The sequence below is a fragment of the Ailuropoda melanoleuca genome, chromosome 20 (genome assembly GCF_002007445.2).
Source record: "Ailuropoda melanoleuca isolate Jingjing chromosome 20, ASM200744v2, whole genome shotgun sequence".
Lineage (NCBI taxonomy): Eukaryota > Metazoa > Chordata > Mammalia > Carnivora > Ursidae > Ailuropoda > Ailuropoda melanoleuca.
Window position 1 is genome coordinate 13,299,843 of NC_048237.1, and position 22,992 is coordinate 13,322,834.

General features: G+C 35.4%; 1 protein-coding gene across 8 annotated transcripts in view; it reads right to left on the minus strand.

Annotated features, from left to right (window-relative positions):
- Positions 1-22,992, minus strand: part of RALGAPA1 (Ral GTPase activating protein catalytic subunit alpha 1) — a 241,958-nt gene that overhangs the window by 155,090 nt on the left and 63,876 nt on the right. For all 8 annotated transcript variants that reach the window (XM_002922820.4, XM_019803334.2, XM_019803330.2 and 5 more), the window contains exons 11-16: positions 22,793-22,990; positions 14,860-14,997; positions 10,868-11,016; positions 7,901-8,030; positions 5,947-6,184; positions 4,533-4,694 (exon numbers count right to left, since the gene is read on the minus strand). In XM_002922820.4, coding sequence (XP_002922866.1) covers positions 4,533-4,694; positions 5,947-6,184; positions 7,901-8,030; positions 10,868-11,016; positions 14,860-14,997; positions 22,793-22,990 — 1,015 coding nt within the window. The remainder of the gene's footprint in view (positions 1-4,532; positions 4,695-5,946; positions 6,185-7,900; positions 8,031-10,867; positions 11,017-14,859; positions 14,998-22,792; positions 22,991-22,992) is intronic.

Sequence of the window (22,992 nt, forward strand, 5' to 3'; positions counted from 1 at the left end):
TCCACATCAGGCTCCTTGCTTAATGGGGAGTCTGCTTCTCCCTCTGCCTCTGCCCCTCCCCCTGCTTGTGCTTAACAGTATAATTTACAAATTTTAAGTAGGAATATTTAAAGAAAATAAAATTTGCAATCTGGATGAAAAATCAAGTCATTGAGAAAAATAAGTTTGTGCTAATTCAAATCTTAAGCATATAATATAAAAACTTTAAAGATTAAGTTCTTCAAGATAAATTAAAAACTGGATCACTTTTTAAAAATTACATTTGTAGTTGCATTTGGTAGTCTCGTATAAGGAGTCACCAGCTCATACAATTAAAGACAAATTTTAGCACATTTAGAAATTAATAGTCAAGTTTATAATTCCCAAACATATTTTTAACTTAACTTCCAGTTTAGGGATCCTTGAATAAATGAAGGTATGCATATTCTTATGTATGAATAGAGGACTTAAACAATATTGCATAATATCCAGTATAATATGATGGTTAAAAAAAATTTGAGCATTAGTATCAATTCAAAATCTTGGTTGTCCTGGTTAATGGAAACTCCTGGTTCCCTGATGTCTAAATTCCTTAGCTTGTCACACAAGGCCTATGTGACCTGGCTGCACTAATCACTGCAACTGCATCTTCTCCTTCTGTTCTCACACGCTGCTGCCACCAAGAATTATACTGTTTGAAATTTTCATGCTCTTCCAAAACAGCATGGCTCTGTGAATTCATAATATTCTTGGTCTTCTTTTCTTCCTAATACTCCTTACTCAAAATGTTATCTCATCTGTGAAGCTTTTCTGACTCTACGTAATTAATTTACTGGCAATAAATATAGCAATGAACAAAATAATTAAGAATCCCTGCTTTGCAAAGCTTACAATCTACTTTTAGCGGACTGCATGTTTTTTATGTCAGCCTCCCAACTTTTCAAACACACAGCTATATCCTCTGATCTTTATAATCCTAGTACTTGGGACATACGAGCTCAATAAAGGCTTAATGAATATCTGTATTTGGGGAGTCTGGCATAATTATTTGAAAAAGAAAGGTTTCAGTTGCGAACATACAGAGGAGTAAATAAAAAAAGATACTTATTTCAAAAACTAAATTGTTTCTTTTATAACTAATTTGATGTGGGGCAGCTCAGTTGGTTAAGCATCTGCCTTTGGCTCACATCACGATCTCAGGGTCCTGAGATTGAGCCCCACATATGACTCCCTGCTCAGTAAAGAGCCTGCTTCTCCCTCTCCCTCTGCCTGCCACTCCCCCTGCTTGTTCTCTGTCAAATAAATAAATAAAATCTTAAAAAAAAGAAGTAAAACTGGGGCGCCTGGGTGGCACGGCAGTTGGGCGTCTGCCTTTGGCTCAGGGCGTGATCCCGGTGTTATGGGATCGAGCCCCACATCAGGCTCCTCTGCTATGAGCCTGCTTCTTCCTCTCCCACTCCCCCTGCTTGTGTTCCCTCTCTCGCTGGCTGTCTCTATCTCTGCCGAATAAATAAAAAAAATTAAAAAAAAAAAGAAGTAAAACTAATTTGATTAAGTTTTCAATTCTACAGAAGAATTACAAGTTTTTCTCTATTTTTCCCCTTGGGTTAGATAATTCCTTGAAGATAACAATTCCTTTTGTTCCTTCTTTCCTACCACCAACTTGAAGGAAGAGCTTGGGCGTTTCCTTTGGGATTTTCCATAATCACAGTGGTTTCAGTTTGTTATGGTCCTAAATGAATTCTACAAAAATGCATCCCTCTATTTTTTTACTATACTACAGGTCTTTATGCATACCTGAAAATCTGTCCAGTGCCACAGCCATGTAACCTGCACTATAGAAAATTACTTAATGATGAATTAGCTACCAGGATTTTTAGGGAAATTTACTAATCCAAAGCTTAGGTCAGAAATCTCCAGAAAGTCACTGAAATTCCTACTGCCACACACATTCCTAAGACACACATATCACTGATTTTAAATCTGTAATGTGTTGTATGTAGATGAAAGGGCAGTATGAAAAATGTAACATCAAGAAGAAAAAACAAATTTTCAAACATATAAGCATACCAATTTTTGAGGGCTTTGTATCTTTACCCTTCTCAAAAAAGAAAAAATAGATGCATTCTATATAAATTCATCTTGGACCATAAAATACACATATTATGTCAAAAACTGTAACCTTCATTCAGGAGTTCCCATGCAACATAAGAAATTCATAAACAGTAAATGTATTAAATCCCTAAAAGCACACAAACACAAAATAAATAGAAGGAAGGCAAATTTGGCCTTTTCTCACTTCTAAAATTACACATAGTTCTCCATATTTATAATTAAATAAAATTCACATCATACATATATATCTGTCCACTGGCAGAAATGCCTTTATAAGTCCCCAAACTAAGGCTCAATGTTTTAATAAAAATAAAGTAAAAGGAAAATGTGAAAACAGAAATGTGATATATTTGTTCCAACAGTTGAATATCAGGTCCTGAATCATAGATGCAAACAAGTTATTACTTCTCACAAACATATTCTAAAGTAAGTCTAAAATAAGTCCTAAATTCACTGCATCTCCTTTAATAATGTGTTGGCACAAGCAAAACCTTAGACAGGAGTAGTGATGAGGGACTTACTAGAATGTATACACTATATCATAGATTGAATTTTTAATTGTGTACACTCACTACGAACATAAAATTTTTAAAAATATTTTGAGAAAATATATATTCAAACACTATCTTAAATTAATCTGCTGCTCCTGTTAGTATTTTCTAACTTAGGCAAGCACTTTTCTGAACAGAATTTTTAATACTTCAACTTTTTATGTGATAGTTTTGTTTGATTAACAAGCCAGACAAGGTTGTTTTGGCATACGTACCAGAATGGAATCATAGTCAGGTAGGAGTTTAAGAGCAGTATTTTGCTCATTATATGCTTTTTAAGATTAGAAATATGCCAACATGTTAATGACTGTTTCTCATTAGATAGCTCATTGATGCTTCCTTAAACTTTACATTCCAAACTAAGCATAAATTACTTCTATAATCAGAAAAATTATATGAGGAACTTTTAAAAAAAGATATGCTTTAAGTAAAACAAAGTAAAATTTTAACTTAAAAGAATTCTGTCTTAAAAATTCTGTCCTAACCAATATACAAATATTTTCATTAAATGTGACATTAATATAAAATAGAGAAAGGCATTTCAGATGTAATCAACATCTTCTTAAAAATCTCAAAAAATGATTCTACACCAAAACTTTAAACATTATATTAATTTTAATTCATCCACACCCTTTATCCTTGTAACATTTCTTATTCTTCTTGACATAGACAATTCTATGCTTATTTTATAGGCAGAAAACAACTGCAAAAACATAATTCTTTTGAAGGATTTAAAATTGATTTTTAATTCTTTTAAATTAATAGTGTTTTTCACTGATTACCACCAAATATAGATACGTTTCCATAAAAAATGCTCCTGCCATAAAAATCATAGACTGTAGGGGTGCCTGGATGGCTCAGTAGGTTAAGCATTTGACTTAAGCTCAGGTCATGACCTCAGGGTCCTGGGATAAAGCCCCCCATTGCATCCCATCATCACAGCTCCCTGCTCAGTGGGGAGTCTGCTTCTTCCTATCCCTTTGCCCCTCCCCCTGTTGGTGCACTAGCATACCCACATTCTTTCTTCCTCTCAAATAAATAAATAAAATCTTTTTAAAAAATCATAAACTGTAAAACCTAAAGCAACTTTAAGTAATTTTGTTTCAGGAACATAAGGTATTATCATTCCCATTACACAGATGAAGTAAATAAAGCCTAGGAAGTTCAAGATTATCTAGCTATTCAGTAATGAAGACAAGATATAAAAAGAGGACAAAGCCTTCTTATTTTTCATTGCAGCACTCTTTCTATTATAATTCAGACCAAGTTATAAGTCTCTGAAAGGAAGAGGAATAACTGGTGGCTAAGTCCAGAGTATACTGAATGATTCTGCATCCAGAATTCTTCCCATCATTGCTCCTTTGCTGCTACTTCCAAGATTATAGAAATTTCTTCCATGTCTGTTAAAAGCTGCAAGGAACCTAGCAACAATCTCCACCTTGGTCTCAGCTATCTGCAAGCATGAATTCCTAGTTCGAAGTGTGTGAAGCCAATCTAATTACATAATTGAAAATTAGCTACCCTGATTTCCCATGTTTGTGAGTATATTCACTTAGTAGAAACTCTACCAGTTAATGCACGAGTTCTGTAAAGTGAATCAGAGTTCTATTTCTTCAATTCTGTAAAAAACAGTTTAAAATTATTGATACCTTCAGTATAATAAACTACATAAAAATTATACTGTAGAATAAATCTTAATAGCATACACGAGTAACATGTCACGTCATTAGACTCTTGAGTACTACTAAAAAGAAGGTTTTGTTATACAAGTTTGTCCTTTAATGACCAAAGTTAACTGATAAGAAAACTATATATTTACATATTTTGTTATTAAGGACTATAAACGTATTGCCCTGTCCAATTCTCATCATTTTAAAGAGTACATACCAACAGTTTTTTGCCGTACTATACTCCTTGCCTTTTCGGTTCCTGGGGAACCAGTGGTTGTCGCACTTCTCTGCCTCATTGGGGCTTGGCCAGGCTGATCACGACTCCATCCTCTAGAAAATGACTTGTCAACTGAAACCTTCTGAAATTCATGTCCAACTCCTAGAAATGTAGATTTTCAATCTCAGTATACTGTCACCTGATTAATAATCTCTTCAACTTAAGCATGCTACCTTGCCTCAGATTCTCAGGTTTACTCATAATGCATTATAAAGTATCAAGTTAATTGTTCCTGTACCATAAGGCCTTTTTGAACTTCAATTTATGTAAAAATCATATTCCAAAACTGATAGAGAATTCTAAAATTATACCATCAAAAATGAACTATTATTAAATCCTTTGCCATCCACTTGTTTCATTAAAAAAGAAACATTTGCATAGCCAAAAAGTTTGAGAAATGAGCTAACCAAAAGCCATCCTGTGGTGGAAGTTACTAAATCTCTACCTGCCAATAATAGCCAGTTGGGAAATAAACAGTCCAGGAAAAAGTATTTTGGTCACATAATTAACTACCATGGACTATGTTAAATATGAAATGTGACTCAGGTATAATCTCTAGCCAGCAACTACTTATTAAGAGTGAAAAATACTGGGGGCGCCTGGGTGGCACAGCGGTTAGGCGCCTGCCTTCGGCTCAGGGCGTGATCCCGGCATTATGGGATCAAACCCCACATCAGGCTCCTCTGCTGTGAGCCTGCTTCTTCCTCTCCCACTCCCCCTGCTTGTGTCCCCTCTCTCGCTGACTGTCTCTTATCTCTGTCAAATAAATAAATAAAATCTTTAAAAAAAAAAAAAAGAGTGAAAAATACTAACCCATCAAGGATTATAAAAAAAGTATTAAATCACTATGTCATTGTCCCTCTCCCCCTTTTAAACACTCAATAGATACATAATCCACATCTAGGGAATGTTTGCTTTTATTTAAAACTAAGAAAATGCTTTCAAAAGAATTTTTCAAATAATTCTTTTTAAATAGAGTAACATGAAATCATCTTCTAAATTCTAACAAAAAAGCTGCATATGATAAAAAGGAAGAGCATGTTATAAATTTTCATTTTGGTTAATTATTTAAAATAAAATATTTAAGATTCTAATTTATTTATTTAAATTTTAGCTAGATATATACAGAACACTTTCTCATCGAAATTACTAATGAGTTTAAGGCTCTTCAAGAAAAATTACAAGGTACCTACATGTTCTATTGTTGAAAATTTTTAATCTGCAGGGCAAATGAAGGAGGGAACAGTTACAAGAAAACATAACTTTTTACTGTCACCTGTCTCCCTAACTTGATTTTCCCAGACCAAATTATTTAAACAAATTTATGGGGAGCATCTCTGTGGACAACTCTTACCTTTCCCTTTGTGCTTTTTTTGCTTCTGTTCACTCAGCTTATCCAGTGGTAAATCACTGAGATCCAAACTATATAAATTTCTAGCTAAAACTTTAGTTAGTGTTTCCATAGTCAGTGACCACTCAGTGGCTAACTCTTCCCAATAGGTCAATGAGGATAATACTGAGAGTAAGTCATCCCATAGCTCTCGAGAGATGTACACATTAAGGTTTGCTTTAATCCAGGCAACGATAAGAGTCTATAAAGACAAATAAATAACAATGAAATGCATTCAAATTCAGATATTCAATTATAAAAAAAAATTACCTAAGAACAAGCAGAATTTTAAATCACATAATATCCATGACCCTTTCTTGGTACATAACACTTACAAAGGAATTCATGCAATCGTTAATATCTACCATACATTTCAACAATTGCCAACACCCAACATTCTAGCAATTAGGACAAGTTATCAAAACTGGAAAGAAATATCCCTAAAGTTGTAACTATCCTTCATGCTGTATTACATCAATGTTAAATAAATGCTGCTTAAAAAGAGTCTCCACACAATTAAAAATTTGAAATTATGTTGAATTATTTACTAATGCTTACTGAGCTAAACTGACCAAACCTACATTCTCAAATGAAGATGAAAATCTGTATATAATTTGAATATTCGAGAAAAAAAAGTTACTGGAGATATACTTAATGAAATGTTTTTGAAAAATTGTATGTAAATTAAAGAATAAAATTAAGTTTCCTTTTGAAGAAACCAGAAGAATTAAAGGCATTTTGTAAAATATCCAATCATACAATAAAAAATCTATTCATTGAAGGGCAGAAATTAGTGATCAGCCATTACCCCTGAGATTTTAGGGATTTCTACTGAAGCTATAACCTCCTTTTGAAGAAACAAGTAGTGAAGAGTTTTTTTTAAAGCTTCAGAAGTTTTTTAAAAGCTAAAATTTTACTAAGGAATTCACATAAATTTATACAGTAAATGTAAGATGAAAATGAGCAGAGCCTACAGTACAGAACAGTAACAACTAGTGACTCTCTCTCTTTGAACATTTACACTACAAAAAAGTTATTCCACAAAGCAAGCTAAAATTTTGCCTTCCTATAGTTACAACATTGGGTTAGTTCCAACAATTGGGAAATTTTTTTAAAAAGGGCTTAAGAAGTTAAGAGTTTAGGTAACGTAACTGGCTTCAAAAGATTTCACTACTAGCATAAAATTTTAGGCAAACAAGAATATTTTTTAAAAAATTATTTGAATGACTATATTTATAGCCAAGAATTAGATCTGAGTAGCTTTTTATCTTTGATATTAAGAACCATTTTATCCCTGTATTTGTATTTAATGTGTCATCTTAAGAATATATTATTTTGGTATTTCCAAAGAATCCATAATACATTTAAAGTCAATACTCTGTTCTCAGGTTGAAAAACACAATATGTAATTTTTATATGTTCAAACATATAAAATACTTAAAATACAGAAGTGAATAAAGTCTTACAGAACAGCATGATAAGACTCAATCTTGATTATTAACTACTTTTCCATTACTACAGAACAACTTAAAAGAAAGTTTAGTTTTTCTAACAATGCCAGAGACTTGGAAACTCATAAAGCAAACAATCAAGCCATTACTCATGAAGCTCCCTGGCAGCTTCTTGTAATCATGTAAGCATGCTACACAAGAGAAAAAGTTAAATACCATCAGCTTGTTTCAACTCTCTTTTCACAGACCTGGTATTTCCTCCACTCTTACACTAGGTTGTGAGTTTATATGTATGGCAAATAGCCTATTTAGAAAAGCAACTTTTAATTTAGTTCTACAAAAGATCCTTTAATATGAAACGATCTTTGATTTAAAGCTTTTTTCCCCCAAGTAACAAGTTCAGGGCTCAATGACTCATAAAAATACATATCTATCCATCTATTTATCTATCTATTTATTTTTATTGCCTGGAAAAGTGGTCCTGCAAGTCGACCTGCCAAGGTCATATTTTTTTTCCCCTGGAACTGTAGAAAAGCTTGTGATGGCATCTTCAGTACAGACTCCGTGACTCTGAGCAACACAAGCAGCATCTGTTCCCTTAAAGTAGAAAAATTAATTAATGTTTCCTTCTTGCATATGTTTGTTTTGGTTAATGAATAACTTTAAAATTAATGTTATAAAATGTATTATCTTTCAATAAGTCAAATATCAAATATCTTTCAAATTTTTAGAATTCTTTAAATATTAAAATTTAAAATTCCATTTTATAAACTATACCAGCCATTCTTAAACCATTTTTCAGTCACAAAACCCTTCCATCAATTAAAAATGTATGCAAAAGCTGATGAATTGAGAGGTAAGAATGTGGAGGCAGCTCCCATCCTCTGACACCCCAAAATCAAGTATTAACCTTAGGAAGAGGTTATTACTTGAAGAACATTCCTCTAGCTATACAACACATTTCTACCTTGATGCCTATACATCTAATCTTCATCTTTATAACATGGAAAACAAGCACATATCCAGAAGTGTACCAGGTAAAACTTCAAAAACTATAAGATTTTTAAGATTAATATATCACAGTGATCCTGACAGGTAATCAAGGACCATCACTCTTTTGCCCTCTTTCCATCCTTTTAAGTTTGGCCATTTTAAACCCTTTATTCTTGTGTACTCCAAGTCAAGACAATCCTAATATTATTTCTACCTTGCCTCTTTCTCCTAGAAGCTTATTATTAAGTCCATAAAACTACCTTATTTGCACTTGATAATTTGGAAACTGATTAAACCACATGTGAAAAAGGGTATTTCAGTTTGGGTGTACAGCCAAGCTACCAGCCCAAGTCCCTATCACAGCCTCCTCTCTGATTTGTCTGTGGGCCCATTCCAGGCAAAGCAACATGTGGGACGTGGGGCAATCCATGTGAGAAATGTATCAAAGGTAGTAAGAGATCACAGACCTAGATGTCATCATTTTTCTGGGAAGGGAAGGCAGAATCAAATAGAAAAGTATCACTCAATGAAAAATATCCTGAATTTATTAACAAATAAATACATGCATTTATTCATAAAATAAAAATCAAAGTTGCCACATTTGTAATCTTAGTCTTCTGGCTTAGCTGTATGAAATATAGAACTTTTTGAAATCAACTACACACGCAATGAAGTATAGATTTTCCAAATAAATCTTATCTGATTTGTGGCCAATTCAAAACTCATTGATATATGACCTTTCAATTTGTAATATGATAGTAATGATTTTAATTCATAAAATCTTATACATTCAATGTAAATATGTGAATAATCTCTCATAATGCTATGACTGCAAAGGAACTTATAAAAAAAATTTTTTTTAATTCTAAAATTGTGTTCCATATAGCAGTACAGTCACTTTAACCTGGCTCAACAGCACTGATACAAAGTACATTAAAAAACAAAAAAAAACAAAAAAAAACAAGGAAGGGGGGACAGAGAACAACAAAAGAATGGTCCAAAGTAGTACGGTTACTGGATAATAATAACCTAGGCTCTGTAGTCTGAAGGACCAGTTCAAATCTCAGCTATGTAAATAAAGATAAGCAAACAAATCTCTTTGTGCCTAAGACTCACCACGTAAAATAGAGATATTATTTACCTGAGAGGTGCTACAAGGATTAAGAAAGAAAATGCACGTACAGTGCTTAAAAACATACCTGGCATATAAAAGTGTTCCAATTAAGTTAATAACAAACTACTTCCTGATATAAATACCGCTAATGAAGACTTTTTTCAAAACAAAGCCATTTTTCCATATGCAGCAAAACACGTATTAGGCATAATCTTTCACTAAGTACTTCCACTTTTTAAGAATAAGTCAAAGGAGAAAAATTATGTATGTATAATAAGATCACTGTCTTCCCTCCACCCAAAAATAAAATGAAATAACTACATACCCATCAAAAGGGGACTGGTTAAGAAAATTATGGCACATACAAATGGCATAATACTATGTGACTATATACATGGTTTGGTGAACCAGATGTTCATTAAAGGGCAAACAATGATTACCTCCAAGAGTGAGTTTTGGGACAACTTTAATTTTCTTTTTAAAACTTTTCTTTGTTCTATTGTTACAATGAACATGTATCACTTTTACAGAAACTGAAGAACTGTTCTTTCCCCGAAAAGGTCTATTTTTACAGAAACTGAAGAACTGTTCTTTCCCCGAAAAGGTCTATTTTTCCATTCAATATGTATAGAGTACAAATAATATGTACTCAATATGTATAGAGTACAAATAATATATAAAATACTATGCTAAGAAATGTAGGAAATAAAAAAACAAAGACAACAGAAACATACTTTTTAGGGCCTTTCAATTCAGAGGTAAACAGACATTTATACAAATAATTTAAGGATTTAGACAATTTTGAAAAGAACTATAACAGAGGTACAAATACAGAATGAAAGGAAGTGGGAGAATAGGATTTGTGGAGAAAGGAAGGTGGAATCTAAAGATAGCTATTGTGACAACTGGGAGTTGGATCCCATTCTGCAGGGTGGAGTTTAGGCTTGAGAGAAACACAGAAAAGTAGGCAGGGACTTCACTGTACATGGCCTTAAATGCCAGGTTAAGGAATCAGGCATTCACACACTTAATCATTTACTTCTTTTACTCACACATGCATAAATTCATTTATTCACGCATGTATTCATTCCTGAGAGTGGTGGTAGGGGACATCATATGTCCACTTTAGAAAAATATTTCAAGAAGGCTGATCAAAGGTATCTGAGATAAAGAGACTGTCATTATAATTATTATATAAAGTATTTACTCACTAATAGAAACCTCTACAATATTGTGACAGGCCCTGTTCACAGACACTATTCCTCTAAAAATTACTATAATTATATATACACAATTAAAAAAAACATAAAGGATAAATATTTTTTACCAAGTCTTTTTGTCCATTGACACTTGTACAACCATGAACCGATAAATATTAAGAATGCGTTTACACATATCTGTGTGTTCATCCAGAAGGTTTTTAATTTCATTTGCAGGTTCAAGAAGAAATATGTTCGATGAGTTTATAATAAACACCTAAGACAAAAGACATCATTAGCTATTCATTATAAAATTAAAATTTCTTATTTAAAGAAAAAATAAATTCAGATGCTGATCACTAGGTGATCTATAATGAACTTAAAAGCATTAAGACTACAGGTTAATTCTGACCCTATTTCTACCACTAGCCTGACATATGAAATTTAAACCCATTAAACCATTTTGTTTTTACATTTATCTAGACAAATATAAAATCACTACTAGGCACCCAAGGAAAATAAATCAAGTGAAAAACAGCATTTTTTAAAACTGAGAGCTTTAATATAATAATGCTATTGCTGTCAAAAAATGAAACAAACAATAAAAAATACAGTTTAGAAGATGATATCTAAATTAAGAATTTTCAGAATAAGGTGCTCAATACCATCTTTTACTCTCTTTTCATGTTTATAGACTATGTGTGTTTATCTGCTTTAGTAATAACAAACTGCATGAATAGATCACATATTATAGTACTACTAATGAGGTGCCATCAATATGCATCTTTTATTTTAGAAAAATTAAAAAGAACTATTAAAGTCAAATCATTAATTATATTTTGTTATTGAAGACAAAGTAATTATAATGGTGACAGGTGTGTGCAAAGGCTCTTGAGGATACTCTGGAGGTACGGAACATTTCATCTACTGTGAAATGTCTACAGGACATTTACATCTTCTATACCCATAATCCTGATTTAAAACCCTGGATGAACTACATATAAAACATAGCTGTAAAATCAGGAGAAAAAAGAATATTAAGCTAACTTTAGAATAGTGAAAAGCATTAACTCTGTAAGTCTAGTAACACTGACCAAGAAAAGCAAGAGGCACAAAATAAATTATTAGAAATAAAACAACGAAGTAACTATGAGCAATCTGGGAGAAAAGCATTACAGACAAAAGAAAAAGCAAGATTAAAGGACCTGAGGTGAAAGCCTCCCTAGCATGTTTAAGGAACAGCAAGGAGTACAGAGTGAAGTGAAGAAGTGGGGAAGGAGTTGGGAAATGATGTTGAGAACCACCAGAGCGTGTGGAGCAGAACTTCTCACAGTGACAGTGGTGAAAGAATATGTTCTTCCCCCCAAACTTTGCAGACCAATCCTATTGTAAAATACAATAAAAATGAACTAATAAGAAAAAGGAAATGAAAACAGACATAAAGATATAAACATAAACCATCAAAATCAAGAGATACTAGATGACTTAGTTTCTAAACTCTTACTCTCAATTTTGTGATATACCTTGTGGGCCAGCACTAGTCTGTGGACCACACCTTGAGGAGCAATGATGTAAAGCCTTATAGACCATTAGAAAGACTTGCTTTTATGCTTAGTGATAATGCAAAGCCAACAGAGGATTTTGAGCAGAAAAATGGTATGATCTGACTTCCACTTTACAGAATCCCTCTGGCTACTGTGTTGAGAATATGCCAGGGTGATGGGTGGACAAGAGCAGAGAAAGGATACTAATTAGGAGTTTAATGTATTAATCCAGATAAAAGACCATGGAGGCCTGGACACAAAAGGTAGTGTAAATGTTGAATAGTTAAGATTCAGCATACAATCTGAAGATGGCCAAGATGTGTTATCAAATTAGATGCAGGATATAAAAGAAGCCGGGGGGGGGGGCGCCTGGGTGGCACAGGCAGTTGAGCATCTGATTTGCGGTTTTGGCTCAGGTCTGATCTCAGGGTCATGAGATAGAGCCGTGTGTTGGGCTCCGCACTCAGCACAGAGTCTACTTGGGTTTCTCTCTCCCTCTCTCTGCCCCTACCCCCTGCTTGCTCACTCTCTAAAATAAATCAATAAATCTTTAAAATTAATTAATAATAAAAGAAAATCAGGAAACAAGATGGCTTGGACAATTGGAAAATAGGTGCTATAAATGAAACAAGGCAAACTGTAAGAAAAGCATGTTTGTTGAGCAAGAACAGAAGTTTTAGACGTGTCAAGTTTGAGATGTTTATTAGATATCCAAGTGAAGATGCTAACTTGGCATTTGAATATTTGAGTTTAAGACTCAGGGAGCTGGCTCAGTCAGTTAAGCGTCTGACTTTGGCTCAGGTAATGAACTCAGGGTCCTTCCTGCTGAGCAGGGACTCTGCTTCTCCCTCTGCCCCTCCCCATTGCTTGTGCCCTCTCTCTCTCTCTCTCTCTCTCTCTCTCTCTCAAATGAATAAAGAAAACCTTAGGAAAAAAAAAACTAAGAGTTTAGACAAAAGGTCTCAGACTACAACTAAAATTATAGATGATGCAGTATATAGACAATATTTATTTTTTTTTAAAGATTTTTTTATTTATTTATGAGATAGAGACAGCCAGCGAGAGAGGGAACACAAGCAGGGGGAGTGGGAGAGAAAGAAGCAGGCTCACATCAGAGGAGCCTGATGTGGGGCTCGATCCCATAACGCCAGGATCATGCCCTGAGCCGAAGGCAGACGCTTAACCGCTGTGCCACCCAGGCGCCCCTACAGACAACATTTAAAGTCAGAAGAATGGATTAGATGAACCAGATAATAAGTAGAAACGAGTTCCAAAAACTGATTTTGGGCCCTTCAACAATGAAATGGTCAGGGACATATGAAAAAATCAGTAAAAAATTCTGAGAAGTGGCCAGTGAGCTAGGAGAAAAACAGGAGGGATGCTATTCTGAAAGCCAAGTGAAGAAGAGTTTCAATAGGGAGGGAATGGTCTATTCTGTAAAATGCTCCTGACAAGTCCGGTAAGATTAGGATTGAAAAACGTACATTTGGCGTGCCTGGGTGGCTCAGTCAGTTAAGCATATGACTCTTGATCTCAGCTCAGGTCATGATCTCAGGGTCATGAGATGAGGCCCTACGTCACACTCCGTGCTTAAGATTCTCTCTTTCCCTCCCTTCTGCCCCTCCTCCCTCCAATTGTGCATGTGTTAGCTCTCCCTTAAAAAAAAAAAGAAAAACATACACTTGATTAACAATGTGGAGGTCACATGTGGCCTTGACAAGAACAGTCTGATTTAAAAAATGAATGCCTATAATGAACTACAAAACAAGAAAAAGACAACCCAACAGAATATGGAAAAAGATATGAATAGGCAATTCATAAAAAGATGCTCAATTTCAGTACTGATGAAGAAAAGGGAAACACAAACTTAAAAAGATGAAATAACATTTCATAGGGGGTAGCAAAAATTAAAATGTGACTCTGTAAGTAAAGGGGGAAGATGTAAGGAAATAAGAACTCACAAACACTACTAAAGGAAATATAAATTATTATAACCATGTCGGAGGACAATTTGGCAATAACGGTAAAGTAAGGATGATAATGTACAACTCCTCCAACCCAGTAACTCCACTTCTGGGTATATATCCTAAGGAAATTCTCCCACATGTGCAAAAGAAATACATACATAAGAAAAATGTAGCACTATTTGGAATAGTGAGAAATTGCAAACAACTTAAAGAACATCAACAGAAAAATGAGTAGGTAAAATGTGAAATAATCTTAAATTGCAATAACAGAAAGTAGCTAAAATGAATGAACTACAGTTATTTATCAACAACACAATTCAAAAACATAATGGTTAATGCAAGAAGAAAGTACCAGATGACAGTACACCATGACATTATATAAAGTGTTAAGTTGTCTAGAAAAATAATATGTAATTTTTATCAATACATATACATTAGGAAGTTCAAGTTAAGGAAAAAACAAAATTAACATTTTATAATGAAAACTGACAAATGTGGGTGTTGAGCTTATTAAAAAATTATACTGTACAATGAAATACTGAACCATATATTTGAAATATTTAATGATTATTTTATTGTATTTTTTTAAATAACCAAAATGCGAACCACCTGCAAAACTGCCTGGGTACCAGCTCGTATGTTTTGTTCTGTGGCTTCTTCAGAGGCATTATGAAGACCATCTTGGTAGGTGCCATTTTTTGCCCAAGTAGAATTTCGAACATGATCAGCAATATCAGTCCCATTTTCCTAAAGAAAAATATCAAGTTTTCATATTTCATTAAAAATGCTGCAACAAGACAGTAAGCTGAATAAGTAAACTGGAAATTATTGGGTTTTTCTGCTAAGCATCTTCTCGAAATAGAAGATGTTTCATTTGACTAGAAAAGCAATACACGTTCACTGTCAAAAAGGTTCTTCTCATAGACAAAAATATAAAGAAAATAAAAAATCATCCATAAGGGTCAGACAGAAATTGTATCATTTTAGATATAAAGACATTTTTCTATGTATCTAATGTATAAACTTCCCTTCTGTAACTTAAAAACAGGATATCACTTAAAATTCTGTAAAACATGAATTTTGTTCTAAAGTAAATGCCAGAAACCAAACAACTTAAATAAAACAACAGAAAATAGCTTCTATTTATTTTACTTTAGAGTATTAAAATTCTTACTTCTCACAGAGTGAAGAATATTAGGTACTTCAAACCACTATGACTGCATCTTTCTGCTTGAGTTTTAGCTGTCAAAAGTCTTGCAGATCAAGGAATTCCCTCAGGTGAAAAGCCACAAAAACAGACATTTCACCCAGAGTTGTTCCCTTTTTTTTTTTTAAGTTTCTTTCTAGTTTCTTCCTGCTTTTGATCACTCACCAATATTTTCAAATAGTTGGGTTTTTTTTATATTTTTGTCTAGAGCTTAAAACTGCAATATGCAGGAGGTTTAGTCTAATACAAACTACTCTCCTCTTACCAAAGTACTGAAATCAGCTCTGTCTCCGTAGCTAATACAATACACAATAGTACGTTATACTAGAAAACTCATACTCCTATGATCAGGTATCTTCTGAACATTTCTTCCTGAATGACCCAAAAACAGCTTCAACTAAAAATATTTAAAATTTAAGTTTATTAACCATGTCCTCTCCATTCTTACCAACCCCCTCTGGCCACCATAGTAACCACCACCAAACCAGCATTTTTAAAAATCCTGTTCTACCCTGTTGCAAGAGAAACAAACTTGAGACACCTCCCAATTTCTTATTTCTCTCACCCAATTCATCATCAAGGCATATTGGTTTTACCACCAAAGAAGCTCATATCTGTCTTCTTCCTTATATTTCCACTGCAATTCCACCATGCTGGTACTTCTCTCCCTTTCGAACATCGCTAATATTTCCTAACTAGTCTCCTTGCTTCCAGGCTGGCCTCCAATCTACCTTCCATTCTGGGCTTGATACCATCTTCTGAAATACATAAATATCCATGCCATTCTTGTATTCATAGCCCTTCAAAGGCTTTCCAGTATGTTTCTAGAATGTAATCCCAGTCACTACAATAGCATACAAGTTTCTGAAGAGTCTAGTTCTTGCCTATCTCATCACCTGCTCTTAATTAGAGCCAAATATATATATTTATGTAATAAAATTTAGGGTCTCTCACATCTTTGTAGATGCTATTCACACCATGTGGTTCCTTTCCCATTTGTTACCTGCACTTCATATTACACTACCTCCTCCACAAAGCCTTCCCTAAGTCTAAGCAGAGTTAGGGATCCATCCTTCACACTCTAAGATCATAGCAATATTTTTTTGTAATACTTATTTTGCATGTTTGTCTTCTTGCTAAACTATAAGTTATGTGAAGGTACAAAAGATGTCTTTTCATGTTTTCTATGTATAATACTATCTCATTTGCAAATAGTGACAGTTTCACTTGTTCCTTAATAATTTAGATGCCTTTTCTTTTTCTTGTCTAATTGCTATGCCTAGGACATCCAATACTATGTTGAATAAAAGTGGTAAGAGTATAGACATCCTTGTCTTATTCCTTTTTAAGATTTTATTTATTTATGTGACAGAGAGACAGCCAGCGAGAGAGGGAACACAGCAGGGGAGTGGAAGAGGAAGAAGCAGGCTCCCAGCGGAGGAGCCTGATGTGGGACTCGATCCCGGGATGCTGGGATCACGCCCTGAGCGGAAGGCAGATGCTTAACGGCTGCGCTACCCAGGCGCCCCTGTCTTATTCCTGATCTTAGAGGAAATGCTCTCAGGTTTTCACCATTGAGTATGATGTCAGCCATGGGTTTTTCATATATGGTCTTTATTATATCAAAGTATGTTCCTGGGTGGCTCAGTTGGTTAAGCAACTGCCTTCAGCTCAGGTCATGATCCTGGAGTTTCAGGATCAAGTCCCGCATCAGGCTCCCTGCTCAGCAGGGGTCTGCCTCTCCCTCTGCCCCTCCTCCCTCATGCTCTCTCTCTCATTCTCTCAAATAAATAAAATCTTCAAAAAAAAAAGTATGTTCCCTCTAAACCTACTTTGTTGAGAGTTTTTATCAAATGGATGTGGAATTTTGTCAAGTGCTTTTTCTGCATCTATTGAAATGATCATATGGTTTTTATCCTACCTTTTGTTAATATGGTGTATCATGCTGATTTGCAAATGTCAAGCCATCCTTGCATCCCCAAAACAAAATCCACTTCAACGTAATGAATGATTCTCTTAATGTATTTCTGAATGCAGTTTGCTAATATTCTGTTGAGGATTTTTGCATCTATGTTCATCAAGGATATTAGTCTATAGTTTTCTTTTTTTGTAGCATCTGTATATGGTTTTGGTATCAGGGTAATGCTAGCCTCATAGAATGTATTTGGAAGGTTTCATCACTCTTCAATTTTTTGAAGTTTGAGAAAAACAGGTATCAACTCTTCCTTAAGTGCCTGATGGAATTTAACTGTGAACCCATCTAGTCTTGGACTTTTCTTTGTTGGGAGATTCTTGATTACTAAAATCAATTTCATTACTAATAATTGTTCTGTTCAGATTTCCTATTTCTTCCTGATTCAGTTTTGAAATACTGTAGGTTTCTAAGAATTTATTCTTTTTCTATTGTCCCATTTGCTGGCATATAATTTTTTGTAGTAGTCTCTTATTGGCCATTGTATTTCTTTTGTATCGGTTGTTACTTCCCCTTCTTCATTTCTGATTTTATTTATTTGTGCCCTCTCTTCTTGATGAGCCTGGCTAAAGTCCTGTCAATTTTGTTTATCTTTTCAAAAAACCAGCTCTTAATCAATCTTTTCTATTGTATTTTTGGTCTGTTTCATTTATTTTTCCTCTGATCTTTATTATTTCCTTCCTTCTAATAACTTTGGGCTTTGTTCTTCTTTTTCTAGTTCCTTTAGGTATAAGGTTAGATTGTTCATTTGAGATTTTTCTTGATTATTCAGGTAGGCCTGTATTTATATAAACTTCTCTCTTAGAACTGCTTTTGCTGTGTTCCAAAGATTTAGGAATGTTGTCTTCATTTTTATTTATCTCGAGGTATTTTTTTCCCCTCAAGGTATTTTTTTATTTCTTCAGTGACCCACTGCTTATTTGGTAGCATGTTGTTTATTCTGTATGTCTTTGTGCTTTTTCCATTTTTTCCCTATAATTTATTTCTAGTTTTATAATATTACGGTTGGAAAAGATGCTTGATATGATTTTGATCTTCTTAAATTTACTGAGACTTCTTTTGTGGCCTAACATGTGACCAATCTTGCAGAATGTTCCACATGCACTTATAAACAATGTATATTCTGTTTTTAGATGGAATGTTCTATACATACTTGCTTAAGTCCATCTGATCTAATGTCTCATTCAAAGCTACTATATCTTCATTAATTTTCTGTCTGGACAATCTATCCATTAATACAAGTGGGGAGTTAAAGTTTCCTACTAGTATTGTATTACTGCCAATTTCTCCCTTTATGTCTGTTAATAACTACTTTATATATTTAGATGCTCCCATGCTAGATGCACATGTATTTACAAATATTATATGATTTTTCTGGACGGTTCCCTTCATCATTATGTAATGCCCTTCTCTGTCTCTTTTACAGTCTTTGTTTTAACATTTATTGTGCCTGATACAAGTACTGCTACCCCCAGCTTTATTGATCATTTCCATTTACATAGAGTATCTTTTCTTTTTTTTTTTTAAAGATTTTATTTATTTATTCGACAGAGATAGAGACAGCCAGCGAGAGAGGGAACACAAAGGGGAAGTGGGAGAGGAAGAAGCAGGCTCACAGCGGAGGAGCCCGATGTGGGGCTCGGATCCCATAACGCCGGGATCACGCCCTGAGCCGAAGGCAGACGCTTAACCGCTGTGCCACCCGGGCGCCCCTAGAGTATCTTTTCTATCCCATCACTTTCAGTCTGTATGTGTCTTGTAGGCAGCATACAGATGGGTCTTTTTTTTTTTAATCTATTCGATTACTTTATGACTTCTGATTAACATTTAGTCCATGTACATTAATTATTGATAGGTATGTTCTTACTGCCATTTTGTTCATTGTTCTCTAGCTGTTTTTGTAATTCTTCTCTGTTCCTTTCTTCTTTCTTGCTGTCTTCTCTTGTGGTTTGATGACTGTCTTCAGTTTTGTGCTTGGATTCCTTTACTTTCTGTGTACCCATTACAGGTTTTTTGTTTGTGGTTGCCATAAGGTTCATGTATAACCCCCTATGTATTAGTCATCTATTTTAAGTTCATGGTCACTTAAGTTCAAACACATTCTAATTGTACTACATTTTTACCTCCCCTCGCCACATATTACGTATTTGACACATATTTTATGTGCTTTTATTTTGTGTATCCCTTACCCAGTTATAATAAATATAGTTGATTTTACTATTTTTTTTCTCTTAATCTGCGTGCTAGCTCTATAAGTGACTGACCTACTTCCTTTATTATATGTTTGCTTTTACCAGTTGTAGGAGTGCTGACAATACTGACTCCACTGTTGGCCCTCCACCTTGTTCATATTTGCTTGATGACCTCTCTTGGGGTGCATGTTCCAGGCCCTTGGACATTAATATACACACTTTAGAAATGCCTGCCAAGGCTGGGATGGGGGAAGCTTGCTTTGACCACCCATGGATCTGTTAGAGATGATGCAGTCTTTACCCTTCCTGATGCACAGGAGGCACCGTAAGATCTAATTAAAAGGTTAGCTGTCAATTAAGTGCATATGAACACTTTGATCACATAATGATGTCCTTCTACATATCTCTTGCTCTATAAAATCTATGGACGAAGGTCTAGACTTTGTGGAGGACGGCTGTAGAGCACCTGGATCATCATCAGCTGTACAGCGCCTGATCACCTCATCAGTAAGCCACCCTGAATAAAACTCTATAAACTGTATAGAGTTGCCTTCTTTGATTTCCAGTCTCAAAGTGTCTTCTCAGCTTGGGGAATACTTTACTGTCCCTCCCCTACCTTCCAACACCAGTGAAATGTTTTCTTTCATAATTTTTTTTACTTCTAGTTGTGGTTTTTTCTTTTCTGCATAAAGAAGTCACTTTAACATTTCCTATAAGGCTGGTGCAGTGGTGATGAACACCTCTAACTTTTGTTTATTTGGGAAACTCTATATCTCCAGTTCTGAATTATAACCTTGCCAAGTATTCTTGGTTGTAGGTTTTTATCCTTTGAGCACATTAAATACATCAAGCCATTCCCTCTGGCCTGCAAAGTTTCTGCTGAAACCTCAGTTGAGAGTCTTATAGGTGCTCCCTGTATGTAAGTTGCTTTTCTCTTGCTGCTTTTAAAATTCTCTATAACTTTTGACATTTTAATTATTATGTGTCTTGGTGTGGACATCTTTGGGTTCATCTTATTTGGGGCTATCTATGCTTCCTGAACCTGAATGTCTGTTTCCTTCCCCAGTTTAGGGAAGTTCTCAGCTGTTATTCCCTCAAATAAGTTTTCTGCCCCTGTCTCATCCCTTCCTCTGGGACCCCTATAATGCAAACGTTAATACTTTTGACGTTGCCCCAGAAGTCCCTCACCCTACCTTATATAAAATTCTTTTTCCTTTTGCTGCTCAGCTTGGATGATTTCCACTATTCTGTCTTCCAGATCACTGATCCATTTTTCTGCACCCTCCCGCTGGTTGCTCATTCCCTCTGGGGGATTTTTCATTTTTCATTTGAGTTATCATATTCTTCAGATCTGATTTTTTAAAAAGTATTTTCTATCTCTTTGTTGAAGTTCTGAGTTTATCCACTCTACTCCTAAGTTCAGTGAGTATCTTTATGACTATCACTTTTAACTCTTTCTCAGGTAGATTGTGTAATTCCTTTTCCTTACTTATTTTTCTGAGATTTTTTTTCTTGTTCTTTCATTTGGAACATATTCCTGTCTCCTCATTTTATCTGACTCTCCACGTTTGCTTGCATGTATTAGATAGTAGGTCAGCTACATCTCCTGGTCTCGAAGGTAATAGCCTTATGTGGAAGGTGTCCTGTGGGGTCCAGAAGCACAATCCCCTCCTCCCCCAGTCATCCAAACCAGGTGCTCCAAGGGTGTCCCCTGTGTGTGCAGCATGCACCCTTCAGTTTTTGAATGAGCTCTGATTGCTAGGCATTCCAGTAGGCAGGGATGCCCCCTAGGCCAACTGGTTGCAATGCCCAGCCAGGACTACTATGGGTCCCCTGGTGGGAGGAGGTGGACCCTGGTGCAGCTGGCTTAAAGGCCCAGTCACAGTGTTGTAGGTGTACTGGTGGACAGGACCAGCCCCCCTGGGCAGGAATCATTTTGGAGGGACACCAGTCCCAGCCAAGGCTGCCCAGTGGGTAGGTACGGCAGAATGCGAGCAGTTTAAGAGAAGATCTGCCAGAGGGGTAGGTTGATCCTGCAGGAAAATGCCAGGGCAGGATGACTGGTGCTAGCAAGGTAGGCAGGGAGTGTCAGAACTGGAACCCATAAACATTAAGCTAGCAAGACTAAATGAGGGCAAGAAAGAGTTTCCATTTCCAAAGAAAAGTTCCTACAGATCCCTGCCCCTCCAGCAAATGCCCTAACATCAGTCAATAAATACCCTCATGTACGTCTCGGGTGCTCTGCAAACTGCTGCCTCTGGGCTGGGTCTCAGAGTGTGTGAGACTGTGGGTGGGACCTTTACGAGCATTGTCTCAGTTTCCTATAGCCCCCTAGCTGTCCCAGAGTTAAGTCCCAATGATTTTCAAAGCTCCTAAAGTTAAGCTCTGATGATTTGCAAAGCCAGATGTTGTGGGGGTCTCATTTTTCCTGTGCAGATCTCCAGGGTAAGGGTGTACGACATGGTGCTTAAACCCCTTGCTCCTCAGGGAGGATCTCTGGACCTGTGCTATCAAACCACTTGTGGGTCACCAGACTGGGAGTTTAGTTCCCAACCTGACTGCACTTCTGCCACACTTCACCCTTCTCGGGGTGGTTTCTTCTCTTCTCTTCTTTCTCTTCTTTCTTTTCTTTCTCTTTTTCTTTTAAGTAAGCCCTATGCCCAACGTGGGACTTGAATTCACAACCCCAAGATTAAGAGTCCCTCTACCAACTGAGCCAGCCAGGCACCCTGTGGCTTCTTCTTTTTATCTTTAGCTGTGCAAGAGCTGATCTCCTAGTTTTCAGGTCTTTCACAGTGAGAGTTCCTTTTTATGTAGTTGCAGTCTCGGTGTGTCCGTGGGAAGAGGTGAGCTCAGGATCTGCCTATACTCTGCCATTCTCCTATCAGTCTCAAATATGACACCTTTTAAAATGGCATCTAATTTTGATCTACACAATGAATTAAAGAATCAATATACAATCTCAATATTAATTTCTTAAAGTTGTGACATCAAAGAGCTTTGGGACAGGGTACTGTGGTAACTGTTACATTATCTAAGTTGCAAAATATACTAAAAGCTATCTTTAACTTCCTATTTATTAAGTACATGAATGTCAACATGTTATTACACTTTTTTGAAAATCTAATCTATTAAACTTATACTAAAATATGTTAAGTCTTATCAGTTTACCTCTTCTCTCTTTTCTCCTTCTTCCATTGAAATAACATGGTCTGTGACATTGTCAATACAAGGTAAGTCTGAAGAAGAGATCACAATTTCTTCAGGCTCTTGCATAAACAAAGGTTTTTCTTCTTGCTGGATCCATTCTTGATACACTTTTACCACTTTTCTCATAGCTGCTGCTTCACAAATTGGTAATAAAAATGCCT